The 23,156-nt window shown below is 38.9% G+C and overlaps 1 protein-coding gene across 1 annotated transcript in view; it reads right to left on the bottom strand.

Annotated features, from left to right (window-relative positions):
- LOC128205352 (uncharacterized) overlaps window positions 1-20,786 on the bottom strand; it is a 53,761-nt gene extending 32,975 nt beyond the window's left edge. The window contains exons 1-10 of the mRNA XM_052906926.1: window positions 20,691-20,786; window positions 20,254-20,281; window positions 16,972-18,185; window positions 13,705-13,801; window positions 10,423-10,583; window positions 9,545-9,649; window positions 5,413-5,506; window positions 5,213-5,248; window positions 1,798-1,845; window positions 1,444-1,571 (exon numbers count right to left, since the gene is read on the bottom strand). Of these exons, the coding sequence (XP_052762886.1) occupies window positions 1,444-1,571; window positions 1,798-1,845; window positions 5,213-5,248; window positions 5,413-5,506; window positions 9,545-9,649; window positions 10,423-10,583; window positions 13,705-13,801; window positions 16,972-18,185; window positions 20,254-20,281; window positions 20,691-20,723 (1,944 nt within the window). The 5' untranslated portion in view covers window positions 20,724-20,786. The remainder of the gene's footprint in view (window positions 1-1,443; window positions 1,572-1,797; window positions 1,846-5,212; window positions 5,249-5,412; window positions 5,507-9,544; window positions 9,650-10,422; window positions 10,584-13,704; window positions 13,802-16,971; window positions 18,186-20,253; window positions 20,282-20,690) is intronic.
- Window positions 20,787-23,156: the final 2,370 nt, after the last annotated feature.

The following is a 23,156-nucleotide window of genomic DNA, read 5'->3' on the forward strand; positions in this document are numbered from 1 at the left end:
ACCGTTACCGAGTAGGGCGCTTTCACCGCTACCGCCTTTAAGTAGTACATGTACCGTTACCGAGTAGGGAGCTTTCACCACTACCGCCTGTAAGTAGTACATGTACTGTTTCTGAGTAGGAGCTTTCACCACTACCGCCTTTAAGTAGTACATGTACCGTAACCGAGTAGGGAGCTTTCACCGCTACCGCCTTTTAGTAGTACATGTACTGTTACCGAGTAGGGAGCTTTCACCACTACCGCCTTAAAATAGTTAATGTACTGTTACCGAGTAGGGAGCTTTCACCGCTACCGCCTTAAAGAAGTATATGTACCGTTACCGAGTAAGGAGCTTTCACCACTACCGCCTTTAAGTAGTACATGTACCGTAACCGAGTAGGGAGCTTTCACCACTACCGCCTTTAAGTAGTACATGTACCGTAACCGAGTAGGGAGCTTTCACCACTACCGCCTTTAAGTAGTACATGTACCGTTACCGAGTAGGGAGCTTTCACCACTACCGCCTTTAAGTAGTACATGTACCGTTACCGAGTAGAGAGCTTTCACCACTACCGCCTTTAAGTAGTACATGTACTGTTACCGAGTAGAGAGCTTTCACCACTACCGCCTTTAAGTAGTACATGTACTGTTACCGAGTAGAGAGCTTTCACCACTACCGCCTTTAAGTAGTACATGTACCGTTACCGAGTAGAGAGCTTTCACCACTACCGCCTTTAAGTAGTACATGTACCGTTACCGAGTAGAGAGCTTTCACCACTACCGCCTTTAAGTAGTACATGTACCGTTACCGAGTAGAGAGCTTTCACCACTACCGCCTTTAAGTAGTACATGTACTGTTACCGAGTAGGGAGCTTTCACCACTACCGCCTTTAAGTAGTACATGTACCGTTACCGAGTAGAGAGCTTTCACCACTACCGCCTTTAAGTAGTACATGTACCGTAACCGAGTAGGGAGCTTTCACCACTACCGCCTTTAAGTAGTACATGTACCGTTACCGAGTAGGGAGCTTTCACCACTACCGCCTTAAAATAGTTAATGTACTGTTACCGAGTAGGGAGCTTTCACCGCTACCGCCTTAAAGAAGTATATGTACCGTTACCGAGTAAGGAGCTTACACCGCTACCGCCTTTAAGTAGTACATGTACTCTTACCGAATAGGGAGCTGACACCTCTACCGCCTTTAAGTAGTGCACGTACTGTTACCGAGTAGGGAGCTTACACCGCTACCGCCTTTAAGTAGTACATGTACTGTTACCGAGTAGGAAGAATTCAACACTACCGCCTTTAAGTATTACATGTACCTTTACCGAGTAGGAAGAATTCAACACTTCCTCCTTTAAGTAGTACATGTACTGTTACGGAGTAGGAAGAATTCAACACTACCGCCTTTAAGTAGTAGAAAGTAGTCAATGTGTAGCATGCCAATTTACCCGGCCAATTTACCCAATGTGTAGCTTGCCATTCTATGTGTAATGTGTTTCCACCGCCGACTTCAAAAGTTTTGTTCTTGTCTTTATCCCATAACTCCACTGACGCATGAGTCATTGCAGTAACAAATATGGAACAGTTTCCTGGAAAAGTTAAGTTATAATTGGGTTATATTATTCCAGATTCCAAAATTACCTATGGTTTATCCGGAAGGCCATGGCTCATGTCAACAAATAAAGTACAAAAAAATACAGTGTCTTATGAACGGTTACGCATTTGTTCGCCACCAACAACTTAGGTCTATTTCTAATGGCAATTCATGATCTATGTATTGTTGAACTGACATGTGTAAAATGCAGAAACTCTTACCACTGAAACATGGCGCTAAGAAATTGGTCCCAAAACTGTCCGGTACTCCTGAAGAAAAAAATTGCGGTCGATTATTAAAACAATATCACAAGCGTGAGTAGATATAAGAGCAGAAACATAAGAAGATTTTAAGTATCTTCCATGGCCGAGAGTGTAAGATAGGTTCATTCCGACCCGAGCGTAGGGTGTTTTGCGGAAACGAGGTTTACCGAGTTTCCGCAAAGCACCCTGCGCGAGGGTCGGGATGAACTTATCTTACACGAGCGGCTATGGTAGATGCTTTTTCTCCCACCTCAGTTAAACAAAATTAAGTAAAACTGTATTTTTTGCCGGAACTCTTTTGTGCTTAGTGAAAATAATTTCGTACGGATATGCAATAATTCGTGGTTGTCATGGATATTCGCGCAGTGATTCAGAGTATGTAAATGGTCTGATCGGTCTTTAAATAGTTATAAGAAGAGTGAAGCATTATATCTTGAAAGGTGCGTGAAAACTGTTTTCTGGTGACATTTGAAGCGAGAAATAATTAACTCGCGTTCTCAATATTGCCACCAGACAAGGTTTCCATGATGCGCTACAGACGACAGTCTTCAACAAGGGAGGTAATTACAATGTGGTGACCATTAAAAGAAGTTCCATACGGGCATTTTATCTTCGCCCGTGGGCAAGATTATAAGTATCTTCCATGGCCGAGAGTGTAAGATAGGTTCATTCCGACCCGAGCGTAGGGTGTTTTGCGGAAACGAGGTTTACCGAGTTTCCGCAAAACACCCAGCGCGAGGGTCGGGATGAACCTATCTTACACGAGCGGCTATGGTAGATGCTTTTCTCCTACCTCAGTTAAACAAAATTAAGTAAAAATGTATTTGTTGCTGGAACTCTTTTGTGTTTAGTGAAAATAATTGCGTATGGATATGCGATAGCACGTGGTTGTCATGGATATGCGCGCAATGATCCAGTAAATGTTAATAGTCAAATCGGTCTTTTAAAATAGTTCTAAGGAGAATGAAGCATTATTTCTTGAATGGTGCTTGAAGACTGTTTTATGGTGGCATTTGAAGCGAGAAATAATTAATTAGCGTTCTAAATATTACCATAAGACAAGATTTCATTGATGCTACTGACGACAGTCTTCAACAAGGGAGGTAATTACAATGTTGTGACCATTAAAAAAGGAATTCCATACGGGCATTTTATCTTCGCCCGTGGGCAAGATAAGAATATCTAGCATGGTTAAATTATTGGATCTACTTATCTGAGGTGGGAGAAAAGAATTTCTAACATGGTTAAATTAATGGATTTACTTATCTGAGGTGGGAGAAAAAGCATCTACCATAGCCGCTTGTGTAAGATAGGTTCATCCCGACCCTCACGCATGGTGTTTTGCGGAAACTCGGTAAACCTCGTTTCCGCAAAAAAAACCTACGCTCGAGTCGCAATGAACCTATCTTACACTCTCGGCCATGGAAGATACGTATAATATATATAGAAACAATACAAGTGTAAGTAGATACATGAACAACACAAGTGTTAGTAGATACAAGAACAACACAAGTGTGAGTAAAATCATGAACAACACAAGTGGGAATAAAAACATGAACAACACAAATGTGAGTAAAACATGAACAACACAAGTGTGAGTAAAACATGAACAACACAAGTGTGAGTAAAAACATGAACAACACAAGTGTGAGTGAATAGAAGAGCAACACAAATTCGGGTAGAAACAAGAACAACACAAGTATGAGTAAAACATGAACAACACAAGTGTGAGTAAAACATGAACAACACAAGTGTGAGTAAAACATGAACAACACAAGAGTGAGTAAAAACATGAACAACACAAGTGTGAGTAGATCCAAGAACAACACAAGTGCGTGTTAAAACATGAACAACACAAGTGCGTGTTAAAACATGAACAACACAAGAGTGAGTAAAAACATGAACAACACAAGTGCGTGTTAAAACATGAACAACACAAGAGTGAGTAAAAACATGAACAACACAAGAGTGAGTAGATACAAGAACAACACAAGTGTGAGTAAAACATGAACAACACAAGTGTGAGTAAATACAAGAACAACACAAGTGTGAGCAAAAACATGAACAACACAAGAGTGAGTAAATACAAGAACAACACAAGTGTGAGTAAAACAAGAACAACACAAGAGTGAGTAAAAACATGAACAACACAAAAGTGAGTAGATACAAGAACAACACAAGAGTGAGTAGATACATGAACAACACAAGTGTGAGTAGATACAAGATCAACACAAGTGTAAGTAGATACAAGAACAACACAAGTGTGAGTAATAACAAGAACAACACAAGTGTAAGTAGATACAAGAACAACACAAGTGTAAGTAGATACAAGAACAACACAAGTGTAAGTAGATACAAGAACAACACAAGTGTAAGTAGATACAAGAACAACACTAGTGTGAGTAGATACAAGAACAACACAAGTGTAAGTAGATACAAGATCAACACAAGAGTGAGTAGATACAAGAACAACACTAGTGTGAGTAGATACAAGAACAACACTAGTGTCAGTAGATACAAGAACAACACAAGTGTGAGTAGATGCAAGAATAACACAAGTTTGTCTAGATACAAAAACAACACAAGTGTGAGTAGAAACAAGAACAGCACAAGTGTGGGTAAATACATGAACAGCACAAGTGTGAGTGGAATTGACAAGAGGCTTGACACATTTTGACAGAAAATATGACAAAAGTATAATAGCATTATTTAAAATGACACTTATATTCAAAATCAATACATACACATGTCTACCAAACATAAACTTTAAGTGATAAACCTTTAACTACTTAATAAATAATGTATTTGTGGAAAATGTTTATTACTGATTACACTATTGTAACCGTGTATTTAATAGCTGAATACGCTAAGATATTAAATGATTGTTGAGTGCTAAAATATTTACTGTGATCTACTATCGTCTCATAAGGTAGAAATACCGTGTTCTCTGCTCATTTCTTTTCAATTAAATTCGGTGTCTTTCATAAGAACCATTGTCTTTGACAGTTATTCATCCTTTTTGACATATTAGAATAATTGTATAAATTGTGGTAAATCTTATTCGGGAGAAAGAGTGCATCTTTAACAAATTGAAATTATGGCGCCATAACTATCATATCTATTATATCAGGCCTTCGAGAAATGTCTGTTCTTTCTATTGGGAAATTGACGTCATGTGATTGTGCCATAACCTTATGATTTGTCCAGTTATTCTGAAAATAATGTATTTTTTACTGAACTTGTACACCTCCAAATGACACTTTCGTCACCGATATACTAGTATATTTCACTTTTACATGAAAGTTTAAATTCCGTCAAATTTAAGCACACACCTTAGTTATCACTAAATATTTTTTTTACATTTCTGCTTTACCTGAAATTGTTCCTTTGCAGTCTTTATCTGTAACACCTGAAATGCGTTTACAAAAAGGGTGTTTTTCATTGATAAAATGCTTTTATAATATATATAATATCTAAAACTACGATTGCATACAACTGACTCTTGACAATCTATCTGATGCGTATTAAAGTAGTACAATATGAAGATCAAACACAATACATAAAACTACTTACTAAAACTGTAGTTTGCACTGCCTATAAGAGTGGAGGCCACTAGATACTTAGCTGTTGCATCATGTTGAAGGGTGGTTGTTTTATCTGCGTATGTCTGGAAAAGCAAAATCAAACTTAAAACTATGCTTAAGAATAAAGCGCATACTTGGCACCGCGGTGAACCAGTCAACTGGTGTTACACCGGTGCTACATCCCGAACGAGAAGGCAGTTATTTTATCGGTCGTTCAGAAAAGGTCGGTCAGTCAGAATCGGTGTGTCGATTAGAATGGGTCGGTCAGTCGGAATCGGTGTTACGATTAGAATGGGTCGGTCAGTCAGAATCGGTGTGTCAATTAGAATGGGTCGGTCAGTCAGAATCGGTGTGCCAATTAGAATGGGGCGGGCAGTCAGAATCGGTCGTTTGGTCAGTCAGAATGTTGTCTGTGGTGTGACGCGGGATTGAACCTGGGACCTCCGGCATGCTCTACCACTGAGCAATCGGGACGTTCTTTCGTGAGTTCGGAAGCGTAGTAGTAGTGTGCGAAGTGAAGAGCGCAATAACATTACGCGCAGATCGAGGCTATTTGTTGTATTCATTTCTCGCATATTTCAAGAAAAACATGGAAATTGAAAAATAACAAATTTCAATTCAAATTTTCTATGCTTGTTGTAGGTCAGTCACGTGAAGCGAATATTTATAAGATAGGAACTAACGTGCCGTCATTTTAGATGCGTCGTGAGAACGAAAACATTTCGTAATTTATAAGAGAGAAAGAAGTTTCACAAAGTTAACATACACGATTTCAACAGTCCAAACGCCAGAAATCAATAGTTCACAAACCTGATATCAACAGTTCAAATATCAACATTTATCAATGATTTATTGATTTCGGTTGTCTGAACTTTTTTTTTCGGATATGTAAACTATCTGGCGTTTGAACTGTTATCATAGGGTGTGTGATTTCTTGATATCGGGTTTGTGAACTGTTGATATCGCACTTTTAAACTGTTGATAACGGATATGTGAATTGTTGATATCGGGTATGTACATCGTTGATATCGGGTATGTGTATTGTTGATATCGAAGGTGTGAACTGTTGATACAGGGTATGTGAACTGTTGATATCGGGATTGTGAAGTGTTGGTATCGGGTATGAGAACTGTTTATATCGGGGATGTAAACAGTTGCAATCGGGTACTAGTAGTAGAACTGTTGTTATCGGGTATGAGAAATGTAGAAATCGAATATGAGGACTGTTGATAGCGGGAATGAGACCTGTTGATATCGAATATGTGAACTGTTGATATCGGGAATGGGAGTTGTTGATATCGAATATGTGAACTGTTAATACCGGAAATGAGAGTTGTTGATATCGAATATGTGAACTGTTGACATCGGGAATGAGAACTGTTGATATCGGGAATGAGAGCTGTTGATATCGAATATGTGAACTGTTGATATCGGAAATGAGAGTTGTTGATATCGAATTTGTGAACTGTTGATACCGGGAATGAGAGCATTTGATATCGGGAATGCGAACTGTTGGTATCGAAAATGTGAACTGTTGATATATGGTATCTGGACTGTTCGTTTTTGGAATGCAAACCATTGATATATGATATGTGAACTGTTTCTTTTTGGAATTTGAACTGTTAATATCGGTTATGACAACTGTTGGTAGCGGGAATGTCAACTCTTGATATCGGGTATGAGAGCTGTTTGTATTGGTTGATTTGATTGTTGACACCGGGTTTGTCAATTTCAAATATCGTGTCAATGATTTATTGATTTCGGTTGTCTGAACTTTTTTTTTCGGATATGTAAACTATCTGGCGTTTGAACTGTTATCATAGGGTGTGTGATTTCTTGATATCGGGTTTGTGAACAGTCCAGATACCATATATCAACAGTTCACATTTTCGATACCAACAGTTCACGTACACAATACCAACAGAACACATGCTCGATACCAACAGTTCACATACCCGATACCAACAGTTCACATTCCCGATACCAACACTTCATATACGCGATACCAACAGAACACATGCTCGATATCAACAGTTCACATACCCGATACCAACACTTCATACCCGAAACCAAAAGTACACATTCCCGATACCAACACTTCACATACACGATACCAACACTTCACATACACTATACCAACAGAACACATCCTCGATACCAACAGCTCACAAACCCGATACCAACAGTTCACATACCCGATACCAACACTTCACATTCCCGATACCAACACTTCACATTCCCGATACCAACATTTCACATACCCGATATAAACATTGCACATAACCGATACCAACACTTCATATTCCCGATACCAACACTTCACATTCCCGATACCAACACTTCATTTTCCCGATAAAATCACTTCACATACCCGATACCAACACTTCACATTCCCGATACCAACACTTCACAACATTCCATATACTAACACTTCACATTCCCGATACCAACACTTCACATTCCCGATAACAACACTTCACATTCCCGATACCAACATTTCATATTCCCGATATCAACACTCCATATACCCGATACCAACAGTTATCATACACGATATCAACAGTTATTATACATGATACCAACAGTTATCATTCACGATACCAACAGTTATCATACACGATACCAACAGTTATCATACACAATACCAACAGTAATCATACACGATACCAACAGAACACATGCTCGATACCAACACTTCACACACCCGATACCAACAGTTCATACACCCGATACCAACAGTTCATACACCCGATACCAACACTTCACACACCCGATACCAACAGTTCATACACCCGATACCAACCGTTCACACACCCGATACCAACAGTTCACGTACCCGATACCAACACTTCACACACCCGATACCAACAGTTCACACACCCGATACCAACAGTTCACCCAACAGTTCACATTCCCGATACCAACACTTCATTTTTCCGATACCATCACTTCACATACCCGATACCAACACTTCATATTCCCGATAACAACACTTCAAATTCCCGATAACAACACTTCAAATTCCCGATACCAAGACTTCACAACATTCCATATACCAACATTTCACATTCCCGATAACAACACTTCACATTCCCGATAACAACAGTTACCATACACGATACCAACAGTTATAATACACGATACCAACAGAACACATGCTCGATACCAACAGTTCACATACCCGATACCAACAGTTCACATACCCGATACCAACACTTCACATACCCGATATCAACAGTTTACATACCCGATATAAACACTTCACATACCCGATACCAACAGTTCACTTTCCCGATATCAACACCTCACATTCTCGATACCAACATTTCACATACCCGATACCAACAGTTCACATACCCGATACCAACACTTCACATTCCCGATACCAACACTTCACATACCCGATACCAACAGTTCACATTTCCGATACCAACACTTCACACACCCGATACCAACACTTCGTATACCCGATACCAACACCTAACATACCCGATATCATCAACACTTCACATACCCGATATCAACACTTCACATACCCGATATCAACACCTCACATACCTGATATCAACACTTCACGTACCCGATGCCAACACTTCACATACCCGATATAAACATTGCACATACCCAATGCCAACACCACACATACCCGATATCAACACTTCACATACCCGATATCACCACCTCACATACCCGATATCAACACTTCACATACCCGATATCAACACCTCACATACCCGATATCAACACTTCAGATACCCGATACAAACACCTCACATACCCGATTTTAACACTTCACATATCCGATATCAATACTTCACTCACCCGATATCGAATAATGTCTCACTATTGTAAACGATAGTAATAAAAGAGGTAAAGCATTAATTTTGATAAAGTAACGATTAAAGGGTTATTAATTTGTTTTTAACCAAATAAATGGTTTTATGGGACACGTGCAGCATAACCTTGGTGGTTGAGATCACATTCCATTACTAGTTACCGATTGACCTAATTAAATTCAATAATGACTGAATGCAGATTTACAAAAAATACGGCAGATTTGAAAATAAATAAATCGATTTGAACAAACTATTACGACGACATATATAAGTAGAAATACTCACCAAAGGCGGAGTATTATCATTGCCTCGAATAATGTTGAGTGTGAGATTCATTGCCTCTGTCGTTATATTAATAGGCCAGAAAGAACCAGTCCGTTCATTCGGAATCTAAAAGAAGTAATGACGTAAATATACATAGATGAGCGCTCAATAAATTGTGACTTACATGCGAACAATGATAAGCAGAGATGAGTATTTAAGTAAATATTAAGTAGTGAAACATTATACAAGTTATAGTCACTTGTTATTGAAATTAGAGTTGCGCTTCAATGATTTTGTATTAAAGTTTGTGCGTACTTTTAAAGTAAATAACGAGTCTTTTTGTGTAAACAATATCAAATATGATGCAAAAAAGATATTACTTTAAGGTTGAAAATAAAACCCATTCCAGCTATTCGCGGTTCGCGTATACGTTAGAGCTCAATTTTGGCGATATAAAGAAAATAGAGCGCGCGTACCGCGTACCTCGCGTGTCATGGTTGCCCGCTCTAATTTCTGTGGATCGTCAAAATTTGAGTCTTACTTATTTGGTGTTATTAGTGCATTCATCAGAATCGATCTACGTAAAATAAATGAAAAGAAAATTTGAAAAATCCTCCATTGTCATTTGCCAACACAAACATGCAAACACCAAGTATATGCTACCTTTTATTACTGACACAAGTTTAACAAGAAGCCTTAATGGTACAACAGATTGGCTGAAACATTCTCTTTGAAACTGTTTTTGGTGCATTCGTCGGAATCGATCTACATTAAATTAATTAACAAAAAATGTGAAAAATCCTCGATTGTCATTGGTCCAAACAAAAATGCAAATACCTAAATACATTCTAGAATGACATGATTACAATAAGTAAACTAAAAAAGACACCATCCAATACCAATGTGGTGATAAACGGCTGCATGCCGTTCTGTTCCGAAACAACTGCAAGAAACACAACGCTTTCTGGTTTACGGATAACGGTAAAGGGAATCGTTGCCCATCCTTCAATTTTAACTATTTTCAACTCCGTATCGGAACTCTCGATGAAAAATTCTTGCACTGAATTATAATAAAAAAAGACATGTATATGACAAAATAACTAGCCTTGATATAAACTGGCTGGGAACACGGAATAGTCTAGACAAAACAACAGGCCATTATATAAACTGGTTGTGTACAATGAACGCCCTTCACAACGCAACTACCCTGATATAAACTAGCTGGGTACACGCTGATATCAACTGGTTGGGTACAGGCTGATATCAACTGGTTGGGTACACGCTGATATCAACTGGTTGGGTACACGCTGATATCAACTGGTTGGGTACACGCTGATGCCAACTGGTTGGGTTCACGCTAATCAACTGGTTGGGTACACGCTGGTACCAAGTAGTTGGGTTCACGCTGATATCAACTGGTTGGGTACACGCTGGTACCAAGTGGTTGGGAACACGCTGATGCCAACTGGTTGGGTTCACGCTAATCAACTGGTTGGGTACACGCTGATGCCAACTGGTTGGGTTCACGCTAATCAACTGGTTGGGTACACGCTGATATCAAATGGTTGGGTACACGCTGGTACCAAGTGGTTGGGAACACGCTGATATCAACTGGTTGGGTACACGCTGGTACCAAGTGGTTTGGAACACGCTGATATCAACTGGTTGAGTAGACGCTGATACCAAGTGGTTGGGTACACGCTGATATCAACTGGTTGAGTACACGCTGATACCAAGTGGTTGGGTACACGGAATGCTTTTGGCGACGCAAAACAACATTGATTATTTTGAGGAAGAAAAAGGAATGGAATTGCTTTTCAAAGTCTAATTAGTACCACAAATTAGATATAACCAATTACCTCTTTGACCCGGCATACAAACATTTCGTACATAAATTTTGTGAAATATTATATTGTGTTGCGAACAATAACAATCATCAACTTAAATCATGGTCACTGCTCGTAAGACTTTAATGCCTTTTTCCATTATGGTCAACAGTGTGTTTGATATCATCCATGCAGGGATATATCACAAGAAATAACCATGCTTGTTCATAAATTAATAGTTGTATCGACGATATCATTAAGATGCTGACAAATAGTTGCAGTTAAACCTATAACATGCGGCCATCCGCCTATGGACACTTTTACGGAAAAGGACTATCAAACTTTATTATCATTCATTTGTCCTTAACCGACACATGTTGTCATCAATTGGTGAACATATCCATGTGACTATCAATCGGTGAACCTATACCATGTGGTCATCAATTTGTGAACCTATACACATGTGACCATCAATCGGCGAACCTACACATGCGGTCATCCGTCTTTGGACGTACATTCATGATATTAAGGAGTATCAAAATTTATTATCATTCAGCTGTCCTATGCTTTTCCCCGTGAGGCACCTACTTTGCTAACCTACACAATTTGGTTAACCATCGGTGAACCTACCCCATGTGACCATCAATCGGTAAAACTACACATGTGGCCAATAATTTGTGAACCTATTCATGTGACTATCAATCCGGTAACCTACACATGTGGTCATCAATTTGTGAACCTACTCATAGGACCACCAATCGGCGAACCTACAAATGTGGTCATCAATCTGTGAACCTATCCATGTCGTCGTCAATCTGTGAATCTATCCACATAGCTATCAAAATTTGAACCTATCCAGTGTGGCTATTCATATGTGGAACTTCGCAATGTGGCTATTAATCTATAAACCTACGAACTATTGTTATGAGTATGTGAACCTACCTGTGTTGCCGTCAATCTGTGAACTTATCCATGTGGCCGTCAATCTGTGCATCTACTCTTGTGGCAGTCATTCTGTGAATCTACCTTCATGGCCGTCAATCTATGTATCTACCCAAGGGGCCATCAATTAGTGAATCTACCCACATGCCCGTAAATCTGTGAACCTACCCAACTAGCCATCAATCTGTGTAAATACCGAAGTGGCGTCAATCTGTGGACCTAACAATGTTGCCGTCAATCTGTAACTCAACCATTATGGCCGTCAATCTGAGAAACGTCCCATGTGACCATCAATCGGTTAACCTACCCAAATGGCCGTCAAACTGTGAATCTACCCATGTGTCCTCAATCTATGAATCTATCCAAGTAGCTGTAAATCAGTGAATCAAACAAAGTAGTCGTCAGTCTTAGAATCTACCCTCATGGCCGTCCATTTGCGAATCTACCCAAGTGGCCGTTAATATGTGCACCCTCCCAGGTTGCTGTCAATCTGTGAACCTATCCGTAGGGCCGCCAATCTGTGAACCTTCCCAAGTGGCGGTCAATCAGTGAAACTACACAAGTTGCCGTCAATCTGTGAACCTACCCGTACGGCCGCCAATCTGTGAACCTTCCCAAGTGGCGGCCAATCAGTTAAACTACACAAGTTGCCGTCAATATGTGGACCTACCCAAGTGGCTGTTAATATGTGAACCTTTCGAAGTGGCGGTCAATCAATGAAACTACACAAGTTGACGTCAATCATGAAACTATCTACATGGCCGTCAATCATGAAACTACCCAAGTGGCCGTCAATCTAGGAACCTACCCACGTGACAGTCAATATGTGAACCTACCTCAGTGGCCGTTAATTTCGTAAACTACCCACATGACCGTCAATCATTGAACTACCAACATAGCCGTCTATCATGAAACTACCCAAGTTGCCGTCAATCTGTGAACCTATTCATGTGTCGTCAATTATGAAACTACCTATGCGGCCGTCAATCTGTGAATACACCCATGAGGCAGTCACTCAGTGAATACACACATGAGGCAGTCACTCTGTGAATACACACACGAGGCAGTCAATCTGTGAAACTACCGATGTGCTATAAACATATGCACCTACACAATATGGCCATCAATGAACCTACCCATGATCATGTCATTCTGTGAAGCTACCAATATGGCCATCAAAGCTGTGATCCTGCCTATGAAGCCACCAACTGATGATCTTACCAATGCGTCTATCAATCTGTTCCCTAATATGGTCATAAAACGTTTTACTTACCCAAGTGGTCATCAAACCGTTAACCTTCACAAGTGGCCATGAATCTGTAAACATTACCGAATGACAATCATTATATGAAACTACCCATGTGGCAGTCCATCTGGGAACCTACTCATGTGGCCATTAGACTGTTAACCTACCCATGTCCTCCTCGGAACACACGTCCTCATCAATCTCGCAGTCACAGTCATTGTCCACAAGGTCGCCAGGAACAGGCGGCCAGATGTGACAGGAAATCTAGGAAAAGACAATTAATACAATGAAAACGTTCAATGACCAACTCCGTAGAAAAAACATTTACCATAACCGTTTACCTGCATATATCACAGATTTACCGTTTTGAGCCAATTTTTGCGTTAATATCTGGAAACCAGTGATATAAGTTTGCTGTCAAAAGATCAGATCGAAGATTTTCATATTTCCGTTCGAGAATTAATGTTTTATGGCTAAAAGAGTTACTAACGGTTTAAGAAAAATGCATAAAACATCAATTTTTGAACTTATATATGCGATCTGTATCTTTTGTCTTATATCACTGGTTTCCATGTATGTTCGCATAAAACATAGAACATAAAACACCCAAAACAGCACAAACATAGAACACCCAAAACACCACAAACATAGAACACACAAAACGCCACAAACATAGAACACGCAAAACACCACAAAAATAGAACACACAAAACGCCACAAACATAGAACACATAAAATGCCACAAACATAGAACACACAAAACATAGAACACATAGAACACACAAAACAACACAAACATTCCACACATGCAAGATTTGTATTAGCTTATGTTGGTGTTACTTCCTTCGAACGGTCAGTGAAACAGGACGTTCACTTGGGAATTGAATGTCAAGCTCACATTTGCCCAAACATGTATTATAAATTGAGATATTATAAGATAGAACTGACGGTAGTCGGCATCAACTGGAGACAATGAAATAAAAAGTAAAAACAAAAATATATCAACTTATAAAACACTCATCGACAAGATACAGTCATTAGCTGTAAACGATGAATCAAGCTGGAGCAACATTGCCTACTAACGGTACGATACAACGTAACAAGCATTCAAAGACAACCCGACATTGTTCACCTTAGTCATGTCAAGGTTTAAAACAATAGGTACATAATCATAGTGTAATGACATGTGTATCGTTGTGCAAATGAGGTGATTAAACACAATAAAAATCGAACAAAATACACTAATATAAACATGCTGTCAAATATTAGCTACCCCGGCTGAAAGCCAAAAGGATCTGGTCCCGAAATTTGCAAACAACCCATTATATATGAAGCATGGTTGTCGGCTTTAAAGAAAACACATCCACAAGAAAACCATGCGCTAACGAATGACCAAGTCTAAACCATGCGCTGTGGTGAGTTAGGTCTTTGAGTTTAATAGCTAAATTGAAGTTACTAAGCGATCTACTTGCAGTGTAGTTAAGGCGTGATTTTTATTATTTTCATTTTTCGAAACCACCGACCCCATTTTTGCTATTTCGAGGACAAAAAAAGTACATTTAATAAGTGAGAATCAAGCCGACAATGATCGACGGCGTCAGGTATGCGCTTTATGGGTATACTCCATGCGTCTGGGCCAAGGTGGCCGAATACAAACGTGATTTGGCTTAGCATTCAGTTTTCTGGCACCAGTGATAAACATATTCAAAGGAAACCTTTAAAAGCAAATTCATCAGAATGTTTAGAAAACATGCTGTCATCAGAAAAAGACACTCTTCATTCAATAGAACGAGTTACCGCATCTAAGTCACGTGACAAACAACAACTTGAGTTTGGACTCTGGTGAATCTCATTCTTTATTTAAACATAATCTGTCTTTAATTTTTGACAGAATAAAGCTTCATAACAACAGCGATGAAAGAAATAGCGCTATTTTTTTAGGCCTTTTTAGTTTCTTTTTAGTTCCAGTCATATCATACATGAAGTTTGTGAAAAAAAATACGATTCAAGATGTTGGCCATACTTAAGTGATAACCATAGTTCAAGTCATATCAAAAATAAAGAATGTTAGCTTTTTTACACAAAGTGTTCCCCAAAAGTATTGTGATAACCATTACATTCATATAAAATCAGTCAGTGTTTGAACCTATTTTTAAATAGATACAAAGTGTGAATACAACTGCTGTGATATAAACTATAGTTCTAGTAGCATCATGCAACTTAAATGCACCCTCCCCCCTCACCCCCATACATTAAATAAAGCGGCTGTAGTTCATGCCTCGAATTACTCTTGCTTAACCATATAGATATATGCTTTCGTTTTTTTTTAATGTTTGATAAAATTCAATAAAATGTGTTGTTGTTGTTGTTTTTGTTGTTGTTGTTGTTGTTTTTCATTTATTTTAGTATCGTCATAGATTGTAACGGTCATATATAAAATGAATACAGCAAAGACACGCATTAATTAATTTCAACATTACTAAGATGCTATAACAAATTAAACATTTGCATATACATTTATTAAAAGATTTTCATTTGGATATCGGTTTACATTTAAAACGAAACAGTCAATTAACACAATGCGAGTTACGGAAAACCTTTTGCGATAATCAGATGTTCGAAAAAAAAAAAACACTCATCTTAAACTTGGGAAATTTATCATCAACAACAAAAATAAAAAAAATGTTGATTTTTATTTTTCCTCCTCCTGCGCACATATTCTTTTTCAAAGTTCGAGAGAAACAACTCAGGCCTAAATGTCAAGATTTCTGACATCGTAAACCGTCCATATACATCCGAGGTTGTTTTCGATGGAAACTGGCCTAGGAGATCCGATTGAACTAATTTAAGACAGAATGATGGACCTCGCTGTATATGTGCGTTTTGTCTCGTGCAACTTGTGTATCAAGTTTCATTGGAATTTGTTCACTGGTTTCTGTGTTAAAGCTGCACTCTAACAGATTTACCGTTTTTACAACTTTTTTGTCAGGGAATGCGCAAATGTTTGCGTAAATAAATGCAAACCAGTGGTACAAGACTGCTGACAAAAGATTAGATCGCAGATATTCATATTTAACTTAAAAAAATATGTTTTATGCATTTTTCGAACAGAAATGTGAAATTCTGTGATCTGATCTTTTGTCAGCAGTATAATATTACTGGTTTGCAGATAGTTACGCAAAAATTTGCTCTTTCCAAGACAAAAAAAATAAAAATAAAAATGTCAAATCTGTGAGAGTGCAGGTTTAAGGCCTAGGGTAACGTTCTTGCACATCGACAATAGTGCTACAGAACTTGATAGAAAAGACGAGCTATAAGTCGAATAAAGCAGAATAATTAAAATACCTGAGAATTGTTTTTCTTATAACAGACAATGAACATGAGATACGTTTAACGAATGCAAATAAACAAAAGGAATAAGGAATGTAACTTACCTGTTCTGTTTGTGTCCACGTTACCCCAAAAGGTGCAACAGCGGTATCCTCGTTATATATATAGGCAAACACGGCGTCTGTTTTTTCCTTCAAATTACTATCTAGTTTAAAATCCTGTGTTCCAACTTTTGTTACAAAAATGTTTTCCTTTTTAATTTCACTATCCAATGAAAAATTCGAACGAGATGCAATGATTGCGAAACCTATATTTTGTCCGAAAAAGTCATCAGGCACAGATAATGTTAAATTTTCAGTCAACGGTGAAACTAAAAGCATCATGGGATAGCGAGGGACATCACGTGGTAAGTTATAAAGTCCAACAAACATGACCTGAAGCACGAGTATGGGTAGGCTGCTTCGAATAACGCTGTTCATCCCGCGATCAATCCGGCGCTCCACTCCAAGACCAGCCTTGGGAATGATAAAGGGCGAGTGCCCTGTGATGTATACCCGGGTGCTGTCATATTTCGGTACAATCTTCACTATATCTCCCTGGTCGTTGTCAGGGTTTGGTAAAATGACAAACTCGCTACCCCATGATATGGTAGGAGGGATCTGTTGCACGAGCAGACCTGTGTTTTCTGATGAATAATATTTCGACCCGACAATAACGGAAACAGTATTGTTTGACACAATGAATGTACCACTGAGGTCACGGTTGCCCTGGTAATGGAACACCTCAAACTCATGTAGTACAAAACGGAAACCCTTTCCGTGAACATAATCATAAACTGGAGAGCCTATCTGGCAGGTAAACGATTCATCTAAGCCGTCCGGGAGGAATATTGTAACGAGGGTATCACTCTGGGTAGGTGTGACGGCAAGCTGGCACACCCCACCTTGTAAGTAATATGTGCCGATGTAATATTCCGTGCCGAGCTGTGAGTCAGGAATGGCAACGAAACTGTCTCGCCCACCTCTGGCTGCCTTCTGGACAACTTGTAATGACGCATCGCTGCGGACAACGAATTTAATTCCACTTCTGCTTACACCCTTGCTCTCGGGATTCAAGCTCGGACAATCTGTCATATTAACCAAATATTTCAAGTTCTTTAATTCTGTAACAGAGTTGTTTGGAAGTTTATTGCATGGCGTTGATGTTTCGGATTTTAAACTGTCAGTCGACGATGACAGCACAAACTGTACCTCATCCGTTACGTCACGTGAGTGCATGAGCGCCAGGTGGTACGTTTGATCCACAACCGGCACTTGGCCTAATGTAAAACATACTTGTTGTAACAGTTAAAAGTACATCCTTATGCCATAAACAAACCTAATGTGTATATCGATATTTTGATCCGTGGAAGGGAATGGGTGGGGGGGGGTTGGGCGGCACGCCAAGAATATCTAGATAAACTACACATTGATGAACTTAAACAAGATCTGCCGGTCATGAATCACCCGCTGTCTTAGATATTATATGTGCCCGTCGCCCCCATTCCTCCCAAATTCCTATTAGCAAAACAAATACATATAATATTTCAGGTACTCGCTCATGTTTTGTACAATGCACTCCTTTTATCACGATATAGATTGTGGACAATCATTAGGAGTGTTAAAACTGAGATCTTGACGGCTGGAACTCTTCAACAAATGTTACCGATACATGCTCAACTGTTGTCTTTGGAATCCACTATTTTGAAAAGCATTAGTTACGCTTTTTAAACAAAAGGTTTGTGTTATGTTGTGGAGGTATACATAAGAACGACCCTAAATATGCTCTAACTATTGTATTGTACGACATCTAAACTAGAACTGATAAGCATCTGGCTGTGCCTAGGTATTTAACTCACTAGGGCAGATAACCCTTAGATGATAAAGCTATCATGTAACAGTTTGAAATGTCCCGCAGCTTATGTAAGAGTCCTTGTGGGCGACCGGTTTTGGTGTCAGTTTTTTTACTGACTGTACCGGATTGGGTTCGTTCCCCACTCAAACCAGGGTTTTATACTTCAATTGTAATTATAATATCAGATGCATTACCGTGGAAAAAGGTTGGCCCAACACAAGAGTTCCTTTAGGTTTCCAAGTTATGCTTTTAAAGTTTTGATTAAAATCAATTAAGGTACATTTATTTTATGTGGCCATTAATCCATGGGGCACGAGATAGGTTAATGCAGTTTTACTTTATTTTTTTATGTAATGCAATATTATGTTTAAATCATATGACTTTAATGATCAAAACAAAACAAAAGGCATATGATTTGTGTACAGGTAAAATATATATTTATAATCAATATATAGCTACGCAGCAACAGTCCCGAGTTAAAACTGCGCCAAACTATCGCAAATATTTCATTTTTGTACACAAATGATATGCTTTTTGTTTTTGTTGTGGTCATTAAGTCAAATCATCGGAGTGATAATAATGCTTTAAAGTAAAACATAAAGCATGTTTTTGCATCCACCTAGAGTGTGCCCGTTTAAAATTCAGGCCATAACTTTTGTCAATTATTTATTTAAAATTAAAAATTGAAATAATATTTGAGACATTGTAGTTATTTATATTGCTTTAAACAACAAGAAACTTTCTGTCTGTCAGATAGGTTTCCCCTGATTGCCCGTTTGAGTCAGATGCCTCCGTATTTACCACTCGCCAATAAACGTCCCTTGGATAAATCGTACAAGGAACGTTCGGAACTCCTCGGCCATTTCTATCGAAAACAACCTCGGATGTATGCCGCCGGTACACCAATAGAAGTGGTTCGTAAAAAAATTGAATGGTGTCATTAATTAAATGTAGAAGTTAAGCTAATATTTGATGATCTGAGTTTAAATTGATTGCCAGTGAAGTGTATCATTGCAAATATAATTTAGATTACCAAGAGTTTAGTCATATCTTTAACTGCAAAATTAAATACTACGCGATCTACTTGCAGCGGACTAAAACATACCAATTTCTGTATGTATCTGTATGTAAACCGTCCAAATTGTTTTAGGATAAAAATGGCAGAGGAGTTCCGAATGAAAATATATTCTTTGAATTGTGATGAATTCGGTCGTTTTAAGCATTTTAAACTATGGTCAGGGTAACGCTTTAAATGTCTGTTTTAGAGCATTTTATTCCTTCCTTCTTCCAATCAAGAGTAATTTCATTAACCAGTGCTGCTTATCATATGAATTTCCTTCAAGAGATTTTTGACATGTTTAAACGAAACTAAACGTTAGTCGTGTAGGCAAAAACTAACGTGCTATTTTTTTTTTCAAATTTAGATATGTTGATGACAGCTCATTTAATACAAGGCATGCTCAAAACAACTTGAACAATTCGAGGTCACTTACATGCGGCTACACAAAGCAACGCCAAAGCCTGAAAAAGAAGAAATACATTCAATGTTACTGTAATTAAACATATTAACTTACACGATAAATGCGATTATGGCCATGATGATGATAATGGTGATGATAATGATGATGTTGTTATTGCTGTTGCTTTTGATAATATAATAATCAATACTGTAATAATATTGATGACGATAATAAATATGTTGCTGTGATGATGATATTACTATTGTTGTTGATGATGATGATGATTATGATGATGATGATGACGTCAACGGCGACGACGACGACGACGATGATGATGATGATGATGATGATGATGATGATGATGATGATGATGATGATGATGATAACTGTGATACTATTGGTGATGATGGAGATTTAGAGAAGGAAGAAGATAATGATGAAAACAACAAATAAAAATAACAATAAATTACCAGGAAAATGTTATCCGTCTTTATCCAATCCATTTTAACGGAAAGCTACTAAAAGCGTGCCGTGAGGAGATTAAACTGGCTGGCAATGCATTGTTGGCGAAACGACAGATGTGTTGTTTGATTGGCTGGTTGAACGATATATGCGATGTTTTATTGGCTGTTGAAACAATAGACGCAGCATTTGATTGGCCGGTGAAACGTTCGTGCACGAGCATTGCAATTAAAAATTTATTTCAATGTTCATTTGAAAAGCATGTTGATAGCCTTCTGAATCAAAAACATGTATCAGGAAATAGTTGATTCATTTCAATTCGAACGTTTTCGCTTGCTTGTTTTATGAATTATGTATGGATTCTATTTTGTCGCCTTATGCCTGGATGGTTTAGCTGTGATATGTCAAAATGATATTAAGTGTTCAGGCTCCCGCCTCGGCCAATGTCAGCGAAGGGGAAGATTCACATTATATCTTTTAAAAGTGTTCTTAAAAACAGAACAAAAAATATTAAGCGTACTACAACCGCCATGCAGTAATGAAAACAACTGCCACGTGCCCATATGGTCATTAATTAGTTTTATTAATTGAGTTATTTAGAAGCTTGCGCTCAGCCTACCGACCTTATCGGTTAGAAGACCAAATATACACACTAACGTTTTCGTAAAACCTGATAAAATTACTCTGTGAACAAATGCTTGAGATGTGGTTTGATCTAACGTCCTTTTTGAATTTCAGTTCTGCATATTTTTCTTAAAAATATCGTACCTATGTTAAGAATATGCGTTGGCTCCCGATACACGGGGCTCCCGACACATAGCGTTCCCGACAAACAAGGCTGCCAATACACAGGCCAACCGATAAATAGCGCTCCCGCCATATAGCGCTCCCGACAAACAAGGCTGCCGATACACAGGCCAACCGATAAATAGGGCTCCCGACACATAGCGCTCCCGACAAACAAGGCTGCCGATACACAGACCTACCGATAAATAGCGCTCCCGACACATAGCGCTCCCGACAAATAAGGCTGCCGATACGCAGGCCTACCGATAAATAGCGCTCCCGACACATAGCGCTCCCGACAAACAAGGCTGCCGATACACAGGCCTACCGATAAATAGCGCTCCCGACACATAGCGCTCCCGACAAACAAGGCTGCCGATACACAGGCCTATTGATAAATAGCGCTCCCGACACATAGCGCTCCCGACAAACAAGGCTGCCGATACACAGGCCTATTGATAAATAGCGCTCCCGACACATAGCGCTCCCGACAAACAAGGCTGCCGATACACAGGCCTATTGATAAATAGCGCTCCCGACACATAGCGCTCCCGACACACACAACTTCCCGCATACAGATATACCGACACAACGAGCTAGCGACAAACAGTGCTCCCAACACACATGGATACCGACACACACACATAACCCCATACCGCGCTCCCGAAAAACAGGTCAGCCGACACACTGGCATTCCGACAGACAGGGCTCCCGACAAACAGGAAACCCGACACACTGGCCTCCCGACAGGCTCTCGATATACAGGGTTCTTGACACACACAGCTAGCCTCATACAAATATACCGACACATTGGCTGCTTGGAATAGAGCTCTTGACACACAGGGCTCCCAACACATAAAAATAGTCGCGGGCTGATTAATCAGACCCTCAGTATATCGTTAACGATATCGGCCAAAACTATTTGTTTACGAAAATTTCAATCCATAATAAATAAATAATTGTACCATAGTGACTTCACCTTAGTTTAAAACAACTATAAGTTACGTGCTATCTGATTGGGCAACAACATTCGCTCGGCCATTTAATGGCCTCTACTCAAATTACGTTCTGTCGAGCCAGTTTAAGACATAACTTAGTCGATATGATTGTTTTTGCTCAATAAGAATAAGAAGTTCTATTGTTGATAGCATCTGAATCTCAATAAATTAAGTCAGTAAATTTGTGACCTCTGAAAATAAGTTAAAAGTAATTTTGAGTAATTTGTTAAAACATGATGGGTATATTGTCGAAGTTTTAACAGTCTATTATTGAAAATTAAAATGTTTGAAGACAAGTAAGACTTGTATCCAGTGGTTTTGTCACGGTGTTGTTGTAAGCCTTGTACGAATACTTTTCTGTAGGATGGTGGAATTTGACAAGTTGTGCAGCTCTAAATAAATTAATAATAAATTGTGGGTTCTGATTTTACTTAGAATCAAGTTTTATGTAATCTTTTCATTTCTTGTGTAGATTTCAGAAGTTCAATAGGATAATTTCATAATAGAGCTACCGACACATAAAGCTGCCAACACATAGAGCGGCATACACATAGAGCTGCCAACACATAGAGCTGCCTACACATAGAACTGCCAACACATATAGCTGCCGACACATAGAACTGCCGACACAAAGAGCTGCCGACACATAGAGCTGCAGTATATGAACTCGTTGAATTGCTCTCGTATAAA

The sequence above is a fragment of the Mya arenaria genome, chromosome 10, assembly GCF_026914265.1.
Source record: "Mya arenaria isolate MELC-2E11 chromosome 10, ASM2691426v1".
Taxonomy (NCBI): domain Eukaryota; kingdom Metazoa; phylum Mollusca; class Bivalvia; order Myida; family Myidae; genus Mya; species Mya arenaria.